This window comes from Nyctereutes procyonoides, unplaced genomic scaffold (assembly GCF_905146905.1).
Source record: "Nyctereutes procyonoides isolate TBG_1078 unplaced genomic scaffold, NYPRO_anot_genome, whole genome shotgun sequence".
Classification (NCBI taxonomy): domain Eukaryota; kingdom Metazoa; phylum Chordata; class Mammalia; order Carnivora; family Canidae; genus Nyctereutes; species Nyctereutes procyonoides.
In genome coordinates, this window is record NW_026575133.1 from 7674526 (window position 1) to 7694536 (window position 20011).

Sequence of the window (20011 nt, forward strand, 5' to 3'; positions counted from 1 at the left end):
GGAAGAAGGAAGAAGAGGGAAGAGGAGGAGAGGGAGGAGGAGGAGGGAGGTGGCGGCGCCGTGGCGGAGGAGCAGGAGCAGGAGGGGGATGGAGAGGAGAAGGCTCCTGGGTGGCATGGCGCTCCTGCTCCTCCAGGCGCTGCCCAGCCCCCTGTCAGCCAGGGCTGAACCCCCGCAGGTAAGGGGGAGGGGGCGTCCGGGCCAGCCTGGGGGCCTGGGGGTCGTCGAGGCCTGGCTGGAGGGGGCTGAAGACGGCGTCGCTGCCTGGCTGGAGGGGGCCGGAGGAGTGCTGCTGCCAAGAGTTGAGGGGTCCTGAGAGGGGCTCCCGTGCCTGGGGTGGACAGGCTCGAGGGGGCGTCGGTGTCGAGCTGGGGACACCTGTTTGGGTGTCAGGGAAGTGGCGGAGGCGCGGTGCTCAGCGAGTGAGGGGCCTTTGAGAGGGCAGTTAGGTCAGGTGGCTGGTGCGAGGCTGAGGCATGGGGGGCGCGTTCGTGTCCCCCCGGGCAGCAGGTCTCCGAGGCAGTGAGTGATGCCTTGTGTACGTGTGTGCGGGTAGGGGTACGGCGGCTGTTGAGCTGGCCTGAGAGGGAGGAGGGGCTGAGAGGATATTTATTTCAAGCTGGACAGGGAAAAGTTCCGAGGGCATCTTGGCTCCGTTTTTAACGTGTTGGAGGCCAGACTCTTGGAAGGCCTGCGGGATGAAGCGGATCGGGACCCCTCAGGATGAGGGCACAGTGGAGCTATTACAAGCTCTTGCTGTTAGGCTGGCTGGCCTGGGAAAGCCAGCCACTGATGCTGATCTAGGCCAGTTCAGGGCTTTTGAGCAAAGGGTGGTGCTGCTGCCAATATGGGCAGCAAATGGAGCACCCCAGCTTTTCTTGCTGGGTGGCTTGCTTTTTATCCAGGCAGAGAAGCTTGCTTGTGCTGATTCCAGCTCCGGCTGGCATTTCGAAACCCTAATGGGAGCATTACTCCTGGTGCCAAGTTGGGTGGGGTGCAGCAGGGGGAATCACCCCTCCTTCCCTTGCGTTTGGCAAGGCTTTACCATTCTATTTTCTTCAGTTTCTGTTCTCTTCCCTGTCTTTTCAGAAAGGAATAGACACACACACTCTCGCACACGGCTGATGGCAGAGTCTGTACAGCTTGGTGCTTGAACTTTGCGTTGTGATCAAGAGTAGAAGCAGAGTTCCAGAAAAAATACTTATCTTTTCCCTGGGAGTTTATGGGCTGCCTTTTCACATCTGCATCTTGTTTTGCCCGCCTAGTATCCTTTCTTTTAAAAATTAGTTTTTAAGATGGAACGATATTCGTATGACAGAAACCATGTAAAACCATGTTACCACTTTAAAGTGAACAATTCAGTGGTGTTTTGTACATTCACAATGTTATGCAACCACTACATCTAGTTCCAAAACATTTTCATCACTTCAAAAGAAAACCCCCTACCCCTTAAGCAGTTCCTCCCTAATTTCCCTTTCCCCCAGATCCTGGCAGCCACCAATCTGTTTTCTGTCTCTGTGGATTTACCTATTCAGGATATTGTATATAAATGGAATCCTACACTTTGTGATATTTTGTGTCCGTGTTCTTTCCCTTAACATAATGTTCTTGAGATTCATCTATATTGTAGCAGGTGCCAGTACTTCATTCCTTTATTGTGGCTGAATAGTATTCCACTATATGACTGTACCACAATTTGTTATTTATCTGTTGAAGTATCCTCTGTTTCCCCCACCAGAATCTATTTCTGTATGTTTGAAATAGCATGTGAAAGAACTAGAGCTTATTTTCTGGCCCAACATATTCCCTTTTGTAGGGCTGGGACCCTTCCATTTTAATAATAGCTGCTGGTCAATGCTAGCATCAAGATCTTGTTGGGGTTCTTTTCCCTAGCTAAAATCATAAACTGGCAGGAGAAAGAAATTTTATTTCTTGGAAAAGTCAGAACCCTTAGGACTGATAAAGTTAAGAAGTACAGATGTTGGGGGCACGTGGGTAGCTCAGTTGGTTGAGTGTCTGACTTTTGATTTCAGCTTGGGTTGTGGGATTGAGCCCCTGGTCAGGCTTCTCATTCAGCAAGGAGTCTGCTGGAGATTCTTTCTTCCTCTCCCTCTCCCTCTCCCCCTTCCCCCAATGCTCACTCTTACTCTCTCTCTAAAATAAATAAATAAATAAATAAATCTTAAAAAATATATAGATGTTGACAGAACAAAATATAGAACAAACTTACTGCTTCGCCTTTGCATCTATTTCTACATTTAGGTAAAGAAAGGGTGTTCTCAATATCCAGTAATAATACTGCTAGAGGGTTAATTTAAGAATATTGGAGCCTTAGGAGATCAGAGCCATGGGCTTGTGGCTGCTTCACCCCAATGGAAGAACAGTGGTGGGCCTCTGAGTTGACGGTGGGAACCAGATCCACTTCTTTGGCAGTGGAAGGATGGAAAGTGGAGGTGCCAGCAGGTCACAGAAGCTTTGGAGTTGGCAAGAAGATGTGGGAGGGGATCTTCAATGTCATGCCCTAATTGCAGTTTATTGATCATAGGCCGCTTTCTTATCATTTCTCTGGCACTTCCAATACTTATTTTGGGGACAGGGTGGCTTTTGTACTTTGTTCCATTTGGATGGATGCTAGCATTGACCAGCAGCTATTATGTAGTTACAGTTCCTGCAGAGAAGAGAACGTTTGGTAATGAGTGGGTTCCCTCTTCCCGACCACCCTCATACCCAGTGCTCCGATCCCCACCTGGTACCCTTGTTTCTTTCTGCCCATGAATACTAGATATCTATAGTGACATTTGTGTTTTGAATTTTAACCTTTGGAATGGAAGCTACTATATAATTATTAACTCTGAATCCACCACTGTTTAGTCAATTTGTTTTTTGTTTTGTTTGGGTTTTTGTTGATTTTTGCCTGTGAAATCTGTGAAGAGGGGGCGCTGGGGTGGCTCAGTCGGTTAAGTGTCTGCCTTTGGCTCAGGTCATGATCCCAGCATCCTGGGATTGAGCCCTGCCTTAGGCTCCCTGCTTAGCTGGGAATCTGCTTTTCCCTCCCCCTGCTCCTGCACTCTCATTCCCTCTCTCTCTCCTCTCCCTCTCAAATACATAAATAAAATCTTTAAAAAAAAATAGTGGGATCCCTGGGTGGCACATTCGGTTTAGCGTCTGCCTTTGGCCCGGGGCGCGATCCTGGAGACCCGGGATTGAATCCCACGTCGGGCTCCCGGTGCATGGAGCCTGCTTCTCCCTCTGCCTGTGGCTCTGCCTCTCTCTCTCTCTCTGTGTGTGATTATCATAAATAAATAAAAACTAAACAAAAATTAAAAAAAATAGTGAAGAAGAAAAATATTCAGAGACCATTTTGACAAAGGACGCACTTCAGGTACTCACTGTCCTTATTTCAACAAGGGTCTTCCAACTAACTGAATTGAGGAGGACTTGCTCTACTCATTCTGTATTGAACATGGTGTGGGTGTCTTACTGTGTTTTTGTCTACAGCCATACCATCCTGAACGTGCCCGATCTAGTCTTACAGTGATTTTTTCCCTTTGAAGTGCCTTTATCAAATACAATCTTTTTATACTAGACATACGTATCTAATATCAGAAATATATGGTATACGTGTTTATATAACACATAGTGGCTTGCTTTCCCTGTTACCAGCTCTCCACTGGAACTATCATTTCTGGCCCAGAAACGTTATCAGCCTAGCTCACTTCTGAGATTATGAACTTAGACTTAACGCTCCTTACTGTGACTCAGGTGTTATTCCTTAAATCCATAAAGAGTAAAAAAAAAATAGTCGAGTTGCCAGTGAGCCCTTGGCATTTGTCTCTTCTAGTTAAATAAGTATTGAGATACATAGAGTTTCTTTCTATTGTTGGTTAGATTCAACTAGAACAATCTGACCATGTTATTTAAAATAACGTTTTAGGGGCAGCCTGGGTGGCTCAGTGGTTTAGTGCTGCCTTCAGTCCAGGGCCTGATCCTGGAGACCCAGGATCGAGTCCCACGTCAGGCTCCCTGCATGGAGTCTGCTTCTCTGTCTGCCTGTGTCTCTGCCTCTCTCTCTCTCTCTCTCTCTCTCTCTCTCTCTCTCTCTGTGTGTGTGTGTGTCTCTCATGAATAAATAAATAAAATCTTTAAAAAAAATAACATTTTAGTAGAGATGTCTTTTTCTTTAAAGCCACCCAGCTTAATCTCTAGAGATACAGTCCTTACCTTTCCTCTGCCACGCTTAAAACTTTGAGTTGGTTGGGGGTCCTAATTCCTGATGTTTTTGTCTTACCTCGTCTCTCAATAGTATACTCTCTGCCCCTTCCTCTTACCAAGTATGCCCCAGGTTTCAGTCCAGAAGCTCTACTCCACTCTTCCTTCTTAAAAACAGCATTTTGGTGTGATTAGCATCATTTCTTCTCATCAAATAGTGGGAGATGGAATGTCTAGACTCTAATTCCCCTTCCCTCATTTTCTTAGTCTGTTTTATAAACCAAAGTGAGAAGTTGTCTCAGGATACCTGGGTGGCTCAGCGGTTAAAGCATCTGCCTTCCACTCGGGGCATGATCCTCAAGTCCTGGGATCGAGTCCCATATTGGGCTCCCTGCATGGAGCCTGCTTCTCCCTCTGCCTGTGTTTCTGCCTCTCTCTCTCTGTGTCTCTCATGAATAAATAAATAAAATCTTTTTTTTTTTTTAAAGAAGTTGTCTCAGATCAACACCTTGAGTTTCCAGAAGTCCTTTCAGTAGAATTCAGCCATCATTTACTGAAATGTTCACTCTGCAGCAGACTGTTAATGCAGGTGGGCTCTGGGAGCCCTCAGATGAGTAACTGAATCCCTCTGTTTTCAAGGAGCTGGTAATCTGCTGGAAAAGACAGATCACACGCATAATGATTTGTAACCCAGAGGCACAGATGTGCAAACAAAGGACAGTGGGAACAATTGATTCTGCTCTGACCAGGGGAAGGTGGGATTTAGGAAAAGCTTCACAGAAGAGGCATTTGGGCCAGGCTTTAAAGGTTGGGAAGGGAAACAAGTCAATTCCAGCCTGGGGAAAAGTGAAAATGGAGGATGTGTTTGGAGGTGGCATGTAGTCTGTGGTGGAAGCTTCCTATGCGGGTATGTGGAGGAGGGTAGAAGTAGAAAACACTTGAAAGGTAGGCTGTGGTTATACGGTAAAGAGGCCTTTCATCCATTCATCCAAGCAGTGCAGTCCAGTAGAACTTTCTGTGATGTTAGAAATGTCCTATATTTGCACTGTCTGTTTTGGTAACTAACCACTTAGCCACATGTGACTATTGGCACTAGGAATGTGACTCGGATAGATGAGCAACTGAATTTTTAGTGACATCTAGTTTTTTATAACAGCTGTATTGAGACATAATTAACATGCCAGTAGATTCACCCTTTTAAAGTGTATGTGAAATGACTTTTTAGTAAGTCGCAGAATTGTGTACCATCTACTACCTAATTTTATTTGTTTCATTTTTTTAAGATTTAATGAATTTATTTGTGCAAGAGGGAGAGCACAAGGGATAAGGGGGAGAAGCAGAGGGAGAGTGACAAGCAGACTCCCTGCTGAGCGCAGAGAACCCCCGAGATCATGATTTGAGCTGAAATCAAGCATCAGACACCTAACTGACTGAACCACCCAGACACCCCTACTATGTAATTTTAGGAAATTTTCATTACCCTAGAAAAAAGCCCCATTGCCATTAGCAGTCCCTCCCCATCCCATCCCCACCTCCTGCAGCCCCTGGCAGCCACTAATCTATTTTGTGTCTCTATGGATTTGACTATTCTGGACATTTCTTATAAATGGCATCATACTCTAGGTGGTTCTCTGTGACTGGCTTCTTTCACTTAGCATCATGTTTCCAAGATTCATCCATGCTGACATATCAGCATTTCATTCCTTTCTGTAGTTAGTTAACATTCAGTCATATAAATGTACTACATTTAATTTATCTATTCATCAAATGATGGGCATTTGGGCTATTTCTACTTTTGGGCTAATTTGAATGATGCTGCTGTGAACATGCATGTACAAGTTTTTTTGTGTAGACATAAGTTTTCATTTCTCCTGGGTGTATACTTCATGGTGAAATTGCTGGGTCACATAGTAACTTTATATATAACCTTTTAAGGGACACTAGACTTTTCCAAGGCTGGTATGATATTTAATTTTAATTAATTTAAATTAAATAGCTACATGTGGTCACTGACTACTTAATAGTGCAGATCTAAGAGCTTTCTGGTGTGGGAATAGTGGGGTAAGTCCAACACAGTGGTGAGGTTGTGGGCTCCAGGGGCAGACCACCTGAGATCCAAACCTGACTCTTCTAAGTAGAAGAAGCAAGTTGTTGACCTCTTTGTGCCTCAGTGTCCTCATCTATAAAATGGAATCAATAATAGTATGTACCTCATAGGCTTGCTGTGAGGTGAAAAGATATATATAAAGCTCTTGGAATACATTTAATCGCTATTAAATATAATTATCACAAAATAATATCACAAATAATAGTTATTATTTGTGGTCCTCAGAGTGGATTTGGTTGTTGATAAGTTAGTATCAGCTCTCAAATTGAGTTCAGAAGCTGAAATTTGGGGAGTTTGAGAATGATTTCCTTGAATCTGTCCTATATCTGAGTTTAATTTTGTCCCTGTAGGAAACGTTTGTGGTGAACCTATATGTTTAGAGTTGTGGTTCTCAACTGGGGATAATTGTGCCCCTTCCAGAGGACATTTGTCAGTGTCTGGAAACATTTTTGGTTGTCACAGCTCAGGGCCAGGGATGCTGCTAAACCTCCTGTCACAAAGGAGAGCCTCCCACAACAAAGAATCGTCTAGTCCAAAATGTCAGTGGTGTGGAGATGGCCAGACACTGGTTTAGCAGTGCCTGCTCTTCCCATATCAGCTCATTCTGATCATCACAGGGTTTGAGGTTAACCTTCCTATGAAGAGAGAACATAACATTGTGAAGTATATGAAGTAACCTCTGACAACAAATTTTAGATGGGACAGTTGAAAGCTTTAATATCCTGAATCTTGATTACTCTCAGATTTGTTAACATGTTGCCAGTCAGCCTGGCTTTGTCAGGCAACATAAAACATTTTTGAGAAAAAAAAAATTTTTTTTTTAGTTTGTGGTTCAGTAAGCAGATGAGCCTCCCTTATTCGCCCAACCTTAAACTTTCTTTCTTCTTTCTTTGGTTTGCCCTTGTGGTTTCATTTTAAGAACATGTTTGTTTTCACCCCAGTTGAAAGCCTGATGCCAGTTACTTTCTTTTCTCAGGGTCCTCCATGGCCTCATAATCAATCTGAACCAAGACATGTTCTTAGAACTTTTTCCTTTCCCCATTCTACATCTTGGATCTACTCTCATTTTCAGCTCCACAAACATTGGTTTGTTGTCACATACTCAGCCTACAGAAACCATGAGGTGTTCTCAGGGTCACCGTGGGCTGACTGGAACTTAGATTAGGGTGGCTGTGTGACCTCAGGAGAAGCCTTCTCTTTCAAGCCCCCATGATGCAGCACATCTGTAGATTTTGTGCACTAGCTGGCAATTCTTTTCTTTTTCTTTTCTTTCCTTTTCTTTTTTTTTGGTAGCTGGCAATTCTTTAAGTATACTGTGGGTATCTCAGATGATTTTGGATTAACAATTCCAAATGCCTTTTGAATGCCTGGCCATCGGTTCACCTGAGAGCATCACATCTCTTGCTTTCCTGTTGGACTAACTCTTGAGGGACCATCAGGATCCAGGTGGTAGGGACCCCTGGGTGGCGCAGCGGTTTGGCGCCTGCCTTTGGCCCAGGGCGCGATCCTGGAGACCCGGGATCGAGTCCCACGTCGAGCTCCCAGTGCATGGAGCCTGCTTCTCCCTCTGCCTGTGTCTCTGCCTCTCTCTCTCACTGTGTGCTTAACATAAATAAAATAAATAAAAAATTTAAAAAAAAAAAAAGGATCCAGGTGGTACAATGATGTGGATTCATTCTTTGCCCTGTAACCCCAATTGTGGTTACCACCGGGGCCACCAACTCTACCATAAGGCAGTCAGAGCAGCTACTGAGTAACAGGGAGCAGTGACAGTGGGTCTTCGTGATCTGTCTACTTGGTGGTATACAACAGGCTGAGGTCTGGCTTATGGGCACCTCCCTGTTGGACCGTCCTTTGTATTTCCACTAGGTGGAGCAAAGTCTGGCAAAAAAAATGCATGTGATGTGGAAACCACAAACAAAGAAATAATCAATAAATCCGGAACATTGCAATCTGGGAGGTAAGGAAAGGGGAAACAGATCTTGTTCTATTGAATTATGTGGCTTGTCGATACAATTCTGGGCTTTCCCAGTGTGGGAATTAAAATAGGTCATGGTCTCAGACTTGGAGATCACAACGTTGGATGGACTGGGGTTTTCGGATACTCTCGCTTACTCAGCTACGTTCCCATAGCTTGGATTTATTTACTTTTGGTTTTCTTCTTTCCATACTTTCTTATGCGGGAAAATAGATGAGCTATGGATCATCCATTCCTGGTGCCATCAATGCCGTCAGGAGTGCGTTGGCCTAAGTTTTGATTCATGATCTTAGATGTTCTAAAGAATTTAATTTGAACTTGCTGGGATCCCCGGGTGGCGCAGCGGTTTAGCGCCTGCCTTTGGCCCAGGGCACGATCCTGGAGACCCGGGATCGAATCCCATGTCAGGCTCCCGGTGCATGGAGCCTGCTTCTCCCTCTGCCTATGTCTCTGCCTCTCTCTCTCTCTGTGTGTGACTATCATAAATAAATTTAAAAAAAAATTAATTTGAACTTACTTTGGAAGAGGTAAAAGTGAATGTAAGATGTTGCAAGAATATTTGTAGCTTGGAAGGGTGGATCCTAGAGTAAAGCTATAAAAACATGCCTGTTTTGATTTTTAAATATCAAGCAAGACAGATTGTATGTTGTAACACTGTGTCATTACACATTCTTGCAGGTCAGAGGCATGCGTTTTGTGAAGAAAATATGCACGTTTTTCGAAATCCTACCTGCTGCTTTTTTGTTTTCCATTTCTGAAATTATCTTCCTTATCTAAAATTCCGCCTGGCCGTTCACGACAGCTATATTAAAATCCAACCAAACACAGAAATGAGAGGAAAACCACAACTTAGTTGACTGATCAGATCTAAATGATTTTTCTCTCTTTGAGGTTCATTTGGGAGGGAAGGTTAATATTTGGCTTTTGACACTGGAGTGTTGTAGCTCTTTGGGATTTGAATATAGAGTTGACTAGGGTAAGAAGTTCATCCTGTGTTCTTTCTTTTTACTTGAGTCCTTTGTCTTTAAATATGCAAATCCACCCCCCACCCCACGTGTCTGCAGGTTGTTGGGGAAAAGCAGAAAACCTGTACCAGTCTGATTTGGCACAAGATCTACTGACTTTCTTTTTTTTTTAAGATTTTATTTATTTATTCATGAGAGACAGAGAGAGAGAAAGAGAGGCAGACACAGGAAGAGGCAGAAGCAGGCTCCATGCAGGGACTCCATCCCAGGACTCCAGGTTCACACCTTGGGCCAAAGGCAAGGCACTAAACCAGGAGCCATCCAGGGATCCCCTGATCTACTGACTTTCTTTTCCTTTTCCTTCCTTCGACCGGATTGCTGCATTTCTTTGAGCTTTAAGGTGCCTTTTACCTTTTCACGTCAGTTTTTAATTACACACAAATAACACACGCTTCGTACAATGATAAATAATATAGACAGACATGCTTAGAGTAAAAAGTGAAAGTTTGTGGTTTGGTGTGTGTTTTTGGTGGGTTTTCTGCTTATGCTGAATATTTATAGGTACGGTATTAGTTTTAACATATATGTATATATATTTGTTTTTTTCTAAGATTTTTTTCTAAGATTTTATTTATTTATTCGTGAGAGACACACAGAGGCAGAGACACAGGCAGAGGGAGAAGCAGGCTCCATACAGGAAGCCTAATGTGGGACTCGATCCCGGGACTCCAGGATCACGCCCTGAGCTAAAGGCAGATGCTCAACCGCTGAGCCACCCAGGAGTCCCATATATATGTTTATATTATATAAAATAATAGTTTTAACATTATATATATATATATATATATATATATATGAAAGTAACTCCTATATATAAATATAAAATTGTTGGTATGGATAGGGTTCTTTATTTTCTTTTCATTTTTTTAAAGATTTATTTATTCGTAAGAGACAGAGAGAGAGAGAAGCAGAGACATAGGCAGAGGGAGAAGCAGGCTTCTCTCAGGGAGCCCAGTGTGGGACTCTATCAGGATCCCAGTATCATGCTCTGAGCCAAAGGCAGATGATCAACCGCTGAGCCACCCAGATGTACCAATTTTCATTTGGTTTTAAAACAAAACTGAGATAATTTATATGTGGTACTTTACAACATGCAGTTTTTCATCCTTTGTAGACTTCTTTCTGTATTGCATATGTACCTCTGATTTTTTTTTTTTAAACGCCTGTATGTTGGGGCACCTCGGTGGCTCAATCAGTTAAGCATCTGCCCGCAGATCAGGTCGTGATCCCAGGGTGCTGGTATTGAGCCCTGCACTGCATCTGTTCCCTGCTCAGCGGGGAGCCTGCTTCTCCCACTCCCACTCCCCCTGCTTGTACTCTTTCTCTCCCTGTCAAATAAATAAGTGAAATCTTAAAAAAAAAAGAAAAGAAAGAATAATATTAATCAAAACCCCAAAAACTTGGAAAATAAGTAAACAGTGAAAGAATCATAAGGAGAGTTGACAAAGTTTAGGAAAGCCTTAAGAAGAGGAAAAAAAGGAGAGGGATGGCATTCAGAAGTGAGCATAGAATTGCAAAAACAAACAAAAAACCAAAATAGCAACAAAAAACCTCTTATATATTATTGCCTTAGACCATGATTTATTTACTGCTAGGTAGCTGAACATACATTGTATCCGAGTTTTTACCATTTCACACTGTGTTATAGTGAACATTGATTGTTCTATGTATTTCTGTAGTCTGGGTTCCTAGGAGTAGAATTGGGGATTGTGGGGTTGTGGGGTATATACTTTGGAAGTTTGGGGTGGATAGTGCCAGATTGCTCTCCAAAGTGGTTTTATCAGTGTACATCCCCAGCAATAGGCTATTTGGGGGCTCATTTCCCCACACATTGTGTAAGCAACATGTCTTCATCTGTACCTTCAGCTTATCCTCAAAGGTGTGCCTTCTTCTGACTCAACACAGGCATGTGGAGAACATTTCCACATGCCTTTCTCACATTTTCTTTCTCAAAAACCCATTTACGTCTTCAATCTGCTTAGCTTCAAGTCTCCTCCCTGTCTGCAAACCAGGTTGCTCCCTTTGCTGTGAAGGAGGAAGGCAGTGTGCCTGGAGCTAGGGAAGCGGAGCTGTGGCCTGCTGAGGTGTTGAAGGATGTGGTTAGTAGGTGCCTGGAAGATGTCAGGCAGGTGGCTTGGAACTGTTGGCCAGTTGCTGTGTGGCACATAAGTCTCATGAACCACCCTTCTGTGGTGGTCATCCCAGAAGAAGGAATTCTTGGAAATACCATCAGTGAGAGTGTAGACTCTGGAGCCAGACTACCTCCATATAATCTTAGGCTAATTGGTTGACTCAGTATCCTCATCTGTAAAATGGGATAATAGCACCTAGCTTATAGGGTTATTGTTTAGGTTAATTGAGTTATTGTAAGGATTAATTGAGTTAGTACTTACAAAGCACTTAGAACAGTGCCTGCCACTAGTAATTACTTGGTAAATGTTAGCCTGTACAATTATCTTTTTTTTTTTTTTTTAAGCTTTGGGAAGCCTTAAGACTTTCTTATTTCCTGACTGACCCAAGATCTGTTTCCAGTGGAAGAATTTAAGAGTATATTTTAGTGAGCTCCTTGTCCAGAAGGCATGTGGACTCGCTTTCCATATTCACCACCCTTGGCAGTCTGATGAGGGGTGTTTTTCCAGAAATTGTTTTCTAATAATAAAGTATGGAAATTGTTTATTCTTAGAACAGGTTAAGTTAAAGTTAGAATATATATATATATATATATATATATATATATACTGTTATCCTGATCTGTACATCGCTGTGCCCTCTCCAGTGAGGAAGCGTCAGGTTATCACCAGCAAAGAAGTGTACCTTGTCTTGGGCGTGGGAGTTGTGGTTGGACATCCATTCTGACCATAGTGTTAGACCACACGCAGGTCTGTCGGCTCTCGGCACAGTGTCCTGTACCAATGCATACTGTACTTCCTGTTCTGAGGTGAGGATGTTTTCTGAGGCTTTTTAAAAATAATAACAGCGTTATTGAGATAATTCACATACCGTAAAGTTCACCCTTGCAGAGTGTGCAGTGCACTGGTTTTTAGCATGTTCACAAGATTAGGCCACCATCACCCCTGTCTATCTCAGAACATTTTCATCACCCCAGAAAGCAACCCTGTATCTATTTTTTTAAATTTTTATTTATTTATGATAGTCACACACACACACAGAGAGAGAGAGAGAGAGAGAGAGAGAGAGAGGCAGAGACACAGGCAGAGGGAGAAGCAGGCTCCATGCTCCGGGAGCCCGACGTGGGATTTGATCCCGGGTCTCCAGGATCGTGCCCTGGGCCAAAGGCAGGCACTAAACCGCTGCGTCACCCAGGGATCCCCTATTTTTTTTTAAAGATTATTTATTTATTCATGAGAAACACAGAGAGAGAGGCAGAGGGAGAAGCAGGCTCTATGCAGGGAGCCCGATGCAGGACTCGATCCCAAGGACCCCAGGATCATGCCCTGAGCCGAAGGCAGTTGCTCAACCACTGAACCACCCAGGTGCCCTGAAAGCAACCTTATATCAATTAGTGGGTTCCCTTCCTGAGCCCTCCCCTTCCCAGACCCCAGCTCCTGGCAACCACTCCTCTACTTTCTGCCACTGTGGGTTTTCCCATTCTGAACACTTCATGTAAATAGAATCCTAACACCGTGTTTGTTTTGTGATTGGCTTCTTTTACTTCACATAGTGTTTTCAGGGTTCATCCATGTTGTAGCTGGTGCCAGTACTTTTTTCCTTTCCATTCATATTCTGTTGTATGAGTATGACATATTTTATTCATCCATCATTCAACTCATAGACATTTGGGCTGTTATCACTTTGGGGGTACTAGGAATAATGCTATGAACATTATACAAGTTTTTGTGAGTATATCTGTGTTCATTTTTCTTAGGATATACCTAGAAGGTCATGTGATAACTCTGTGTCTACTTTTTTTTAGGAATTGCCAGACTGTTTACCATGCCATGTTCCCCACTAGCAATTATGAGGGTTCCAATTTCTGTACATCCTCTCCAACACTTGTTATTATTTATCTTTTTTATTATAACCATTATAATGGATATGAGGTAGTATCTCATTGTGGGTTTTTTTCTTAAAGACTTTATTTATTTGACAGAGAGAGAGAGAGCACAAGCAGGGGAAGCAGCAGGCAGAGGGAGAAGGAGGAGCAGGCTCCCTGTTGAGCAGAGAGCCCTGCTTGGGACTCAATCCCAGAACCCTGGGATCATGACCTGAGCTGAAGGCAGATGCTTAACCGACTGAGCCACCCCAGCACCCTCATTGTGGTTTTGATTTGCGTTTCCCTAATGACAAATGATGTTGAACGTTTTCTCATGTTCTTATGTATCTTTGGACAAAAAAATGTCTGTTCAATTCTTTGCCCATTTTATTTTTTTTAATTTTTATTTTTTAAAAATATTTTATTTTTTTAATTTTTATTTTTTAAAAATATTTTATTTATTCATGAGAGACACAGAGAGAGAGAAAGGCAGAGACATAGGCAGAGAAAGAAGCAGGCTCCCTGCAAGGAGCCTGATGTGGGACTCGATCTCGGACCCTGGGATCAGGTCCTGAGCCAAAGGCAGATGCTCAAGCACTGAGCCACCCACACGTCCCATCTTTGCCCATTTTAAAGACCCTTATCTAACTACAAGGGACAAAAATCTTCTCATGAAATTCCAGTGAGTGACTGTCCAGAGGGTTTTCCTTTCGACTAGACTCTATTGGGCCTCTGGCATTCTCCCGTGCTACCCCCTATTCTCATGACTCTGGAATCAGTTGCTTACCTTCTCTGAGTTGGCTGGCTGCTTCTATCAACGTCACCCAGAGACGGCTTTGATGCAGCCATTTCTGCGATAAGAGGCCCATGTGGTCAAAGAAATCCACTGTCTCTCCTGAAGACTCATGATGTGTGTGCTTTACAGTTAAGCTTCTGAGGAGTCTCACAATTAAGAACACTTTATGAGTCCTTTAACAGATAAATGATTAGCAAATATTTTTCCCTTGCGGTGGTTTTTGTTTTGTTTTGTCTTTCACTTTCTCGATCATGCTCTTTGAAGCACAATCATTTTTCATTTGGGGGAAGCCCAGTGTATTCTTTTTTTTCTTTTGTCACTTGAGCTTTTGATGTTCCTTAGTTCCTTCAAGGGCTCTGTAAAGCTTAATATTCCTCTGGGTCAAGAGCAGACATTATTTAGAATAGAATCCTTTGAATATCTGTATTATGGAAAAATTTAAAATATAGAATAAAAATAAAGAGAATGGTATAATGAACCCCCATGTCCCCATCACTCAACTTCAGCATTTTATTGTCATGGCCTATCCTCTTTTGTCTGTATCCACTTTCACTTTCATTCGTGCCTGGTGAAGTTATTTTGAAGAAGACTGCAGACTCCATATCATTTCAACCATATAGTTCTGTTTGATCTCTAAAAGATAAAAGGATTTTGTTCCTCAGCACAACCACCCTATCGTATCATACCCTAAAAAATTGACAATAATTGCTTAATGTTATAGGATCTTGCATGTGGAGCACCTGGATGGCTCAGTGGTTGAGCGTCTGCCTTTGGTTCAGGTTGCAATCCCGGGGTTCTGGGATCGAGCCCCGCATCAGGCTCCCTGTAGGGAGCTTGCTTCTCTCTCTGCCTGTGTCTCTGCCTCTCTCTTTGTGTCTGTCATGAATAAATAAATAAAATCTTAAAAAAATAAGATCTTGCATTTGAGAACTTAAATTATATCCAGAGATAAAAATACCATTAGAAAATTCAGCTAAGGGACACCTGAGTGGCTTGACGGTTGAGCGCCTGCCTTTGACTTGGGTTGTGATCATGGGGTCCTGGGATCAAGTCCCACATCGGGCTCCCTGCATGGGGCTTGCTTCTCCCTCTGCCTGTGTCTGTGTCTCTGCCTCTCTTTCTCCGTCTGTCTCTCATGAATAAATAAAATCTTAAAAAAAAAAAAAGAAAATTCAGCTAATATACGGGGGCACCTGGGTGGCTCAGTCAGTTAAAGGTTTGCCTTTGGCTCAGGTCATGATCTCAGGGCCCTGAGAGATCGAGTGCTGCGTCCTGGCTCCCTGCTCAGCAGGGGGCCTGCTTCTCCCTCTCCCTCTGCCCACTCATATTCTTTCTCTCTCTCTCTCAAATAGATTAATAAAATCTTTTATTTTAAAAAGAAAATTTGGGCAGCCCCGATAGTGCAGCGGTTTAGCGCCGCCTGCAGCCCAGGGCGTGATCCTGGAGACCCTGGGTCGAGTCCCACGTCGGGCTCCCTGCATGGAGCCTGCTTCTCCCTCTGCCTGTGTCTCTGCCTCTCTCTCTCTGCATCTCTATGAATAAATAAATAAATAAATCTTTATAAAAAAAAAAAAGAGAAAATTCAGCTAATAAATGACACTTCTTCAGCTTTCCTAAGTAAGTAAGCCTCACTAAGTGCTCCTCTACTTTAAAAAAAGTTTCTCCCGGGATCCCTGGGTGGCTCAGTGGTTTGGTGCCTGCCTTTGGCCCAGGGCCGGATCCTGGAGACCCGGGATCGAGTCCCACGTCAGGCTCCCTGCATGGAGCCTGCTTCTCCCTCTGCCTGTGTCTCTGCCTCTCTCTCTCTCTCTCTCTCTCTCTCTCTCTCTCAGGAATAAATAAATAAAAACTAAAAAAAAAAAAAAAATTTCTCCTCGGGAATCCCCGCCAGTCCTGTGAGTGTCAGAGGCACCCTTCCAACTACAGCTTTCTCTTTCACTTGACCACATCCAGTGGTGGAGTCTCAACCGTGGCAAACCTTCCCCCCGCCCCCCCCAAAAAACCAACAAAACTCTTTCTTTGTCATCTTGTCACAATAGATCTCCCTTTCCAACCTCTCCCCAGTGTCTAAAGTGAAAGATTAACTTAGGACTTTTGCACTCAATTTCTAGCATAGGGAGAATTTGGGGGGAAATCCTACTCTTATCTGAGATTGCACAAACGTTCAGAGAAACCTGAGAAAAGCAGAAGACCTGTCAGCATAGTTTGTCCTCTTTTCACCTCTCTGGGGGCCTCAGCTGCGTGTCCCTGTCCTGTGCCTGACTATGCTTGCCCTCAAGGTACAGAACTGGGGGGGGGGTTCACAGCAGATGAACAAAAGCTGCTGAGGGAGAACGGGAACACAGAATTGTTCTGTGGAGGCTGACAGAAACCATAGAGATAATGATGCCATGAACAGATGTTTGGTAAGAAAGAAAGACTGTGCCATTTGAAATGTAGGAGATTTGGGTTTTAACAGGCCTCTTAACTGTGAGACTCCTCAGAGGCTTAACTCTAAAGCACCTGCGTCCTGAATCTCCAGGAGAGACAGCGGACTTCTTTGACCACATGAGCCTCTTATCGCAGAAATGGCTGCGTCAAAGCCATCTCTGGGTGACGCTGATAGAAGTAGCCAACCACCTCAGAGAATTTGAGCAGTTGGGGTAGGGTCATAAGAATAGGGAGAATGCCAGAGCCCCAGTAGAGTCTAGTTTGTGTCACTCGCCAGGGTTCCATGGGAAGACCTCTGCCCCTTCAGTCAGAAGCACTAAGTCTGGCCCTAGGTCATTGCACATTTTCAGACATTCACTATATTGTCTGGCAAGTGGGGTGTGTAAAAACTTCTAGCCCTGTCACCAGCTGATACAAGGAGCAACTAAAATGAATGCGAGAGTAGTTTATAAACTTTGAGTTCTACAAGGATGATGACTTACTGTCTCTCTCACTGCCTAGCTCCACCTTTTCTGCAATATTGAGCAGAATGTGCATCTTGAATAAAGTGGAAGACTTTGGAACAATAGATATAGTCATAAAGGTATGAGTACCTGCTAATTTTATTTTTCAGGGAAGGCCCTTCTTGCTTGCCATGATGGGAGATGCTTTCTCAAAGGCACTTTTAGCTTTTCTCTCTCTAAGCCTTAGGCCTGTAACGTAGCATCTCTCTGCCTACTTCTGCTTTTGCTCTAGTGCTGCATGATTTGGACGGTGGGTCAAGATGGTTTTGAAGTAGGGTTACATACTGTCAGCTTTGTTGCCTCACTCTCTGTGGCCTGGGAGTCCAGGGTTCAGGTGTGGCCTATGGTTGGGCATATTATGACGAAAGGACCAGAGGATTCATCTGTTATGATGCCCTCTCCAGTTTTATCACTTTTCATCATTGTTTCCCTTGGGCTGCGGGGGTGTGTGTTGCAGAAGCTTTTCCACTCCCTACAACTTATGGGAGGGATAACTTTGTTGTAATGTTTCCTTCTGGTGCTTTTGACCATGAACTCTCAAGACCTGGAGTAGATTGGTTATCGAATAGCCCAAGGAGGGAGGAGGTAATATTTGATTTACATAAGATCCAGGAAATGAGGGAAGATATAGTGCCAGGAGCTGTATTTCCAGCTAGACCTCATTAAGTTTCACGATCATTTATACGGGGAAAAAAAAAAAAAAAAAAAAAAAGGCAACCTCTAGGTGTTGCTTAATGAAGTTAGCTGGTGATCGGCAGCAAAACCAAGAGCAGCTTCATCCCAGTCCCCATAATCGAAAAATGAATAGGGGTTAGGTCACATCCCATTCTAAGGGAATTTTGCTTTTGAGATGGTTTAAATGCTTTAAATTCCTCTGTAGAGAAATTACAGATATACAGATAATGGAGACACACAGTGTTTCCTAGTTATATCCATGTGCTCTTCTGACCTCTTAGCTGTTTATCGGGTTTCTGTGGCCATGAACATGTCACTTGCACTGTCTTCTGGGAATTCAGCTGTAGTAACTTCCTTTTTACAGTCTTCTCTTTATTCATCTATCTCTTTATCCATGTACCAATCTTTTTTTGAGGGTTTACTTTGTGCAAGGCATTGGTTGGTAAGATGAGGGACACAGAAGTGGTAGTTAGACATCTTGCTTTTTTTTTTTTAAGATTTTATCTATTTATTCATGAGAGACACGGAAAGAGAGAGAGAAGCAGAGACATAGGGGAAGAAGCAGGCTCCCCACAGGGAGCCGGATGCAGGAATTGATCCCAGATCCTGGGATCACACCCCAAGCCAAAGGCAGACACTCAACCAGGCGTCTCTAGACATCTTGCTTTTATGTTGCTTCTACTTTAGAGGAGGAGACAGGCCTGAGAAGAAATCATTTTGCTGAGTTTATGACCCCTAAAAGAGTGGGTGGATTTCCCTATAAAAGCACAACCAGGATGGTTTCTGGGCAGTGTGAGTAGTTACTCTTCTGACCTTGCATCCATAGGGCCTGGAGCTGCTTCCAGCAACTCAAGAGTTCAGGTGCCTTTAATAAAATGACTTTGCTGTTAGCCCTTCCGGTGGGCCTGCCACCACTATATGCGTGTTTCCACCTGAAGTGAGTCATGTCTCTCCTTGTCTTGTTCCAAGCTGAGATAAAGGGAAAAGTGAAATCAGATTTAGCAGAGACCTTGAAGACTAATTTTCCTAATGGAGTTAAGGCTTTTTGCAGGTTGCATCGCAGTGTGTGTCAGATACTGGGTGTGACCCATGTCCCTCCTTTTAAAAACATTAATTAATTAATTAATTAATTAATTATTTTTAAAAGATTTTATTTATTCATGAGAGACACACAGAGAGAGGCAGAGATATAGGCAGAGGGAAAAGCAGGCTCCCTGAGGGGAGCCCAGAGCAGGGACTTGATCCCAGGACCCCTGGATCACGATCTGAGCCAAAGGCAGATGCTCAACCACTGAGCCACCCAGGTTCCTCTTTTTTTTTTTTTTTTTAACATTTTTTAAATTTAAATTCAGTTTGCCAACATGTAGTATAACACCCAGTGCTCATCCCATCAAGTGGCATGTCCCTCTTTTTGTTCTTAGTCCAATCTTCAGTTTAGAGAGCAGCTTGGGAGGAGACATGGAGAGTGCCCTGAGCCATGAGCCAGAGCGTGCTGATTGTCATGTAATTCTTGGCTACTTGCTGGTTTGGTTGGGGGTTCAACTGTTTTCAGGGCAGGAAAAAAAAATGAACCTGGCATTTCGGTACAAAAACAAACAAGGCTGCTGTTGTACTTGATAAAGCTAGAGTTGCAGATCAGTGGCAGCCCATTAACTCAGGGACAGTTCACGGTCAACGCTGAGTTTCAGAGACCCCTGCACTCTCTAGAGGGAGCAGGCACAGGAAAGATCTGTCCCCGGAAGGTAATAAATATTTGCAGAGTGATTGATTGTCAACCCAGAAGGATTTTCTTGTTAGGGGGCGGAAAAGCCAGGAACCTCAGGGAGTTGTTGTTAAACTGGTCTCAGCTTCTGCTATTTTGTGTTTTGTTTTTTCCTTCTCTTTTTCTCAGACAAGACAGCTGGGTCAGAACTTGACTTACATAGAGGAATTTTCTTAAGATTTCATCATCACCTTCTGCTACTTTTATTTCTCTCTCTCTTTATTTAAAAGATCTTTGAAAATGGTATCTTCCCTCCACCTCCCCCACCCTCCCCAGAGTGGAGCAGGAGCAACTCCAAGATGTAAACAAACAAAAAGAGAGCCTAAGATATTAAGTAAACTATAAAATCCTGTCCTTGCTATTCATGATGCTACTGCAGTCATCATAAAGAACAAATGTGCCAGTCAGAGGTCTTTGGTGCATGGGGCTCTTTTCTGCCTTCTCCCTCCAACTCATCTGTGCCCAATCTTGTGTCTTTCTTAGATGCCCCATGTTTCCTTGTTTCTATGCTTTGGGCTATACTTGGCTCTGC

General features: G+C 43.6%; 1 protein-coding gene across 1 annotated transcript in view; it reads left to right on the forward strand.

Annotated features, from left to right (window-relative positions):
* WBP1L (WW domain binding protein 1 like) overlaps nucleotides 1-20011 on the forward strand; it is a 67798-nt gene continuing 47787 nt past the window's right edge. The window contains exon 1 of the mRNA XM_055300050.1: nucleotides 1-178. Within this exon, the coding sequence (XP_055156025.1) occupies nucleotides 89-178 (90 nt within the window). The 5' untranslated portion in view covers nucleotides 1-88. The remainder of the gene's footprint in view (nucleotides 179-20011) is intronic.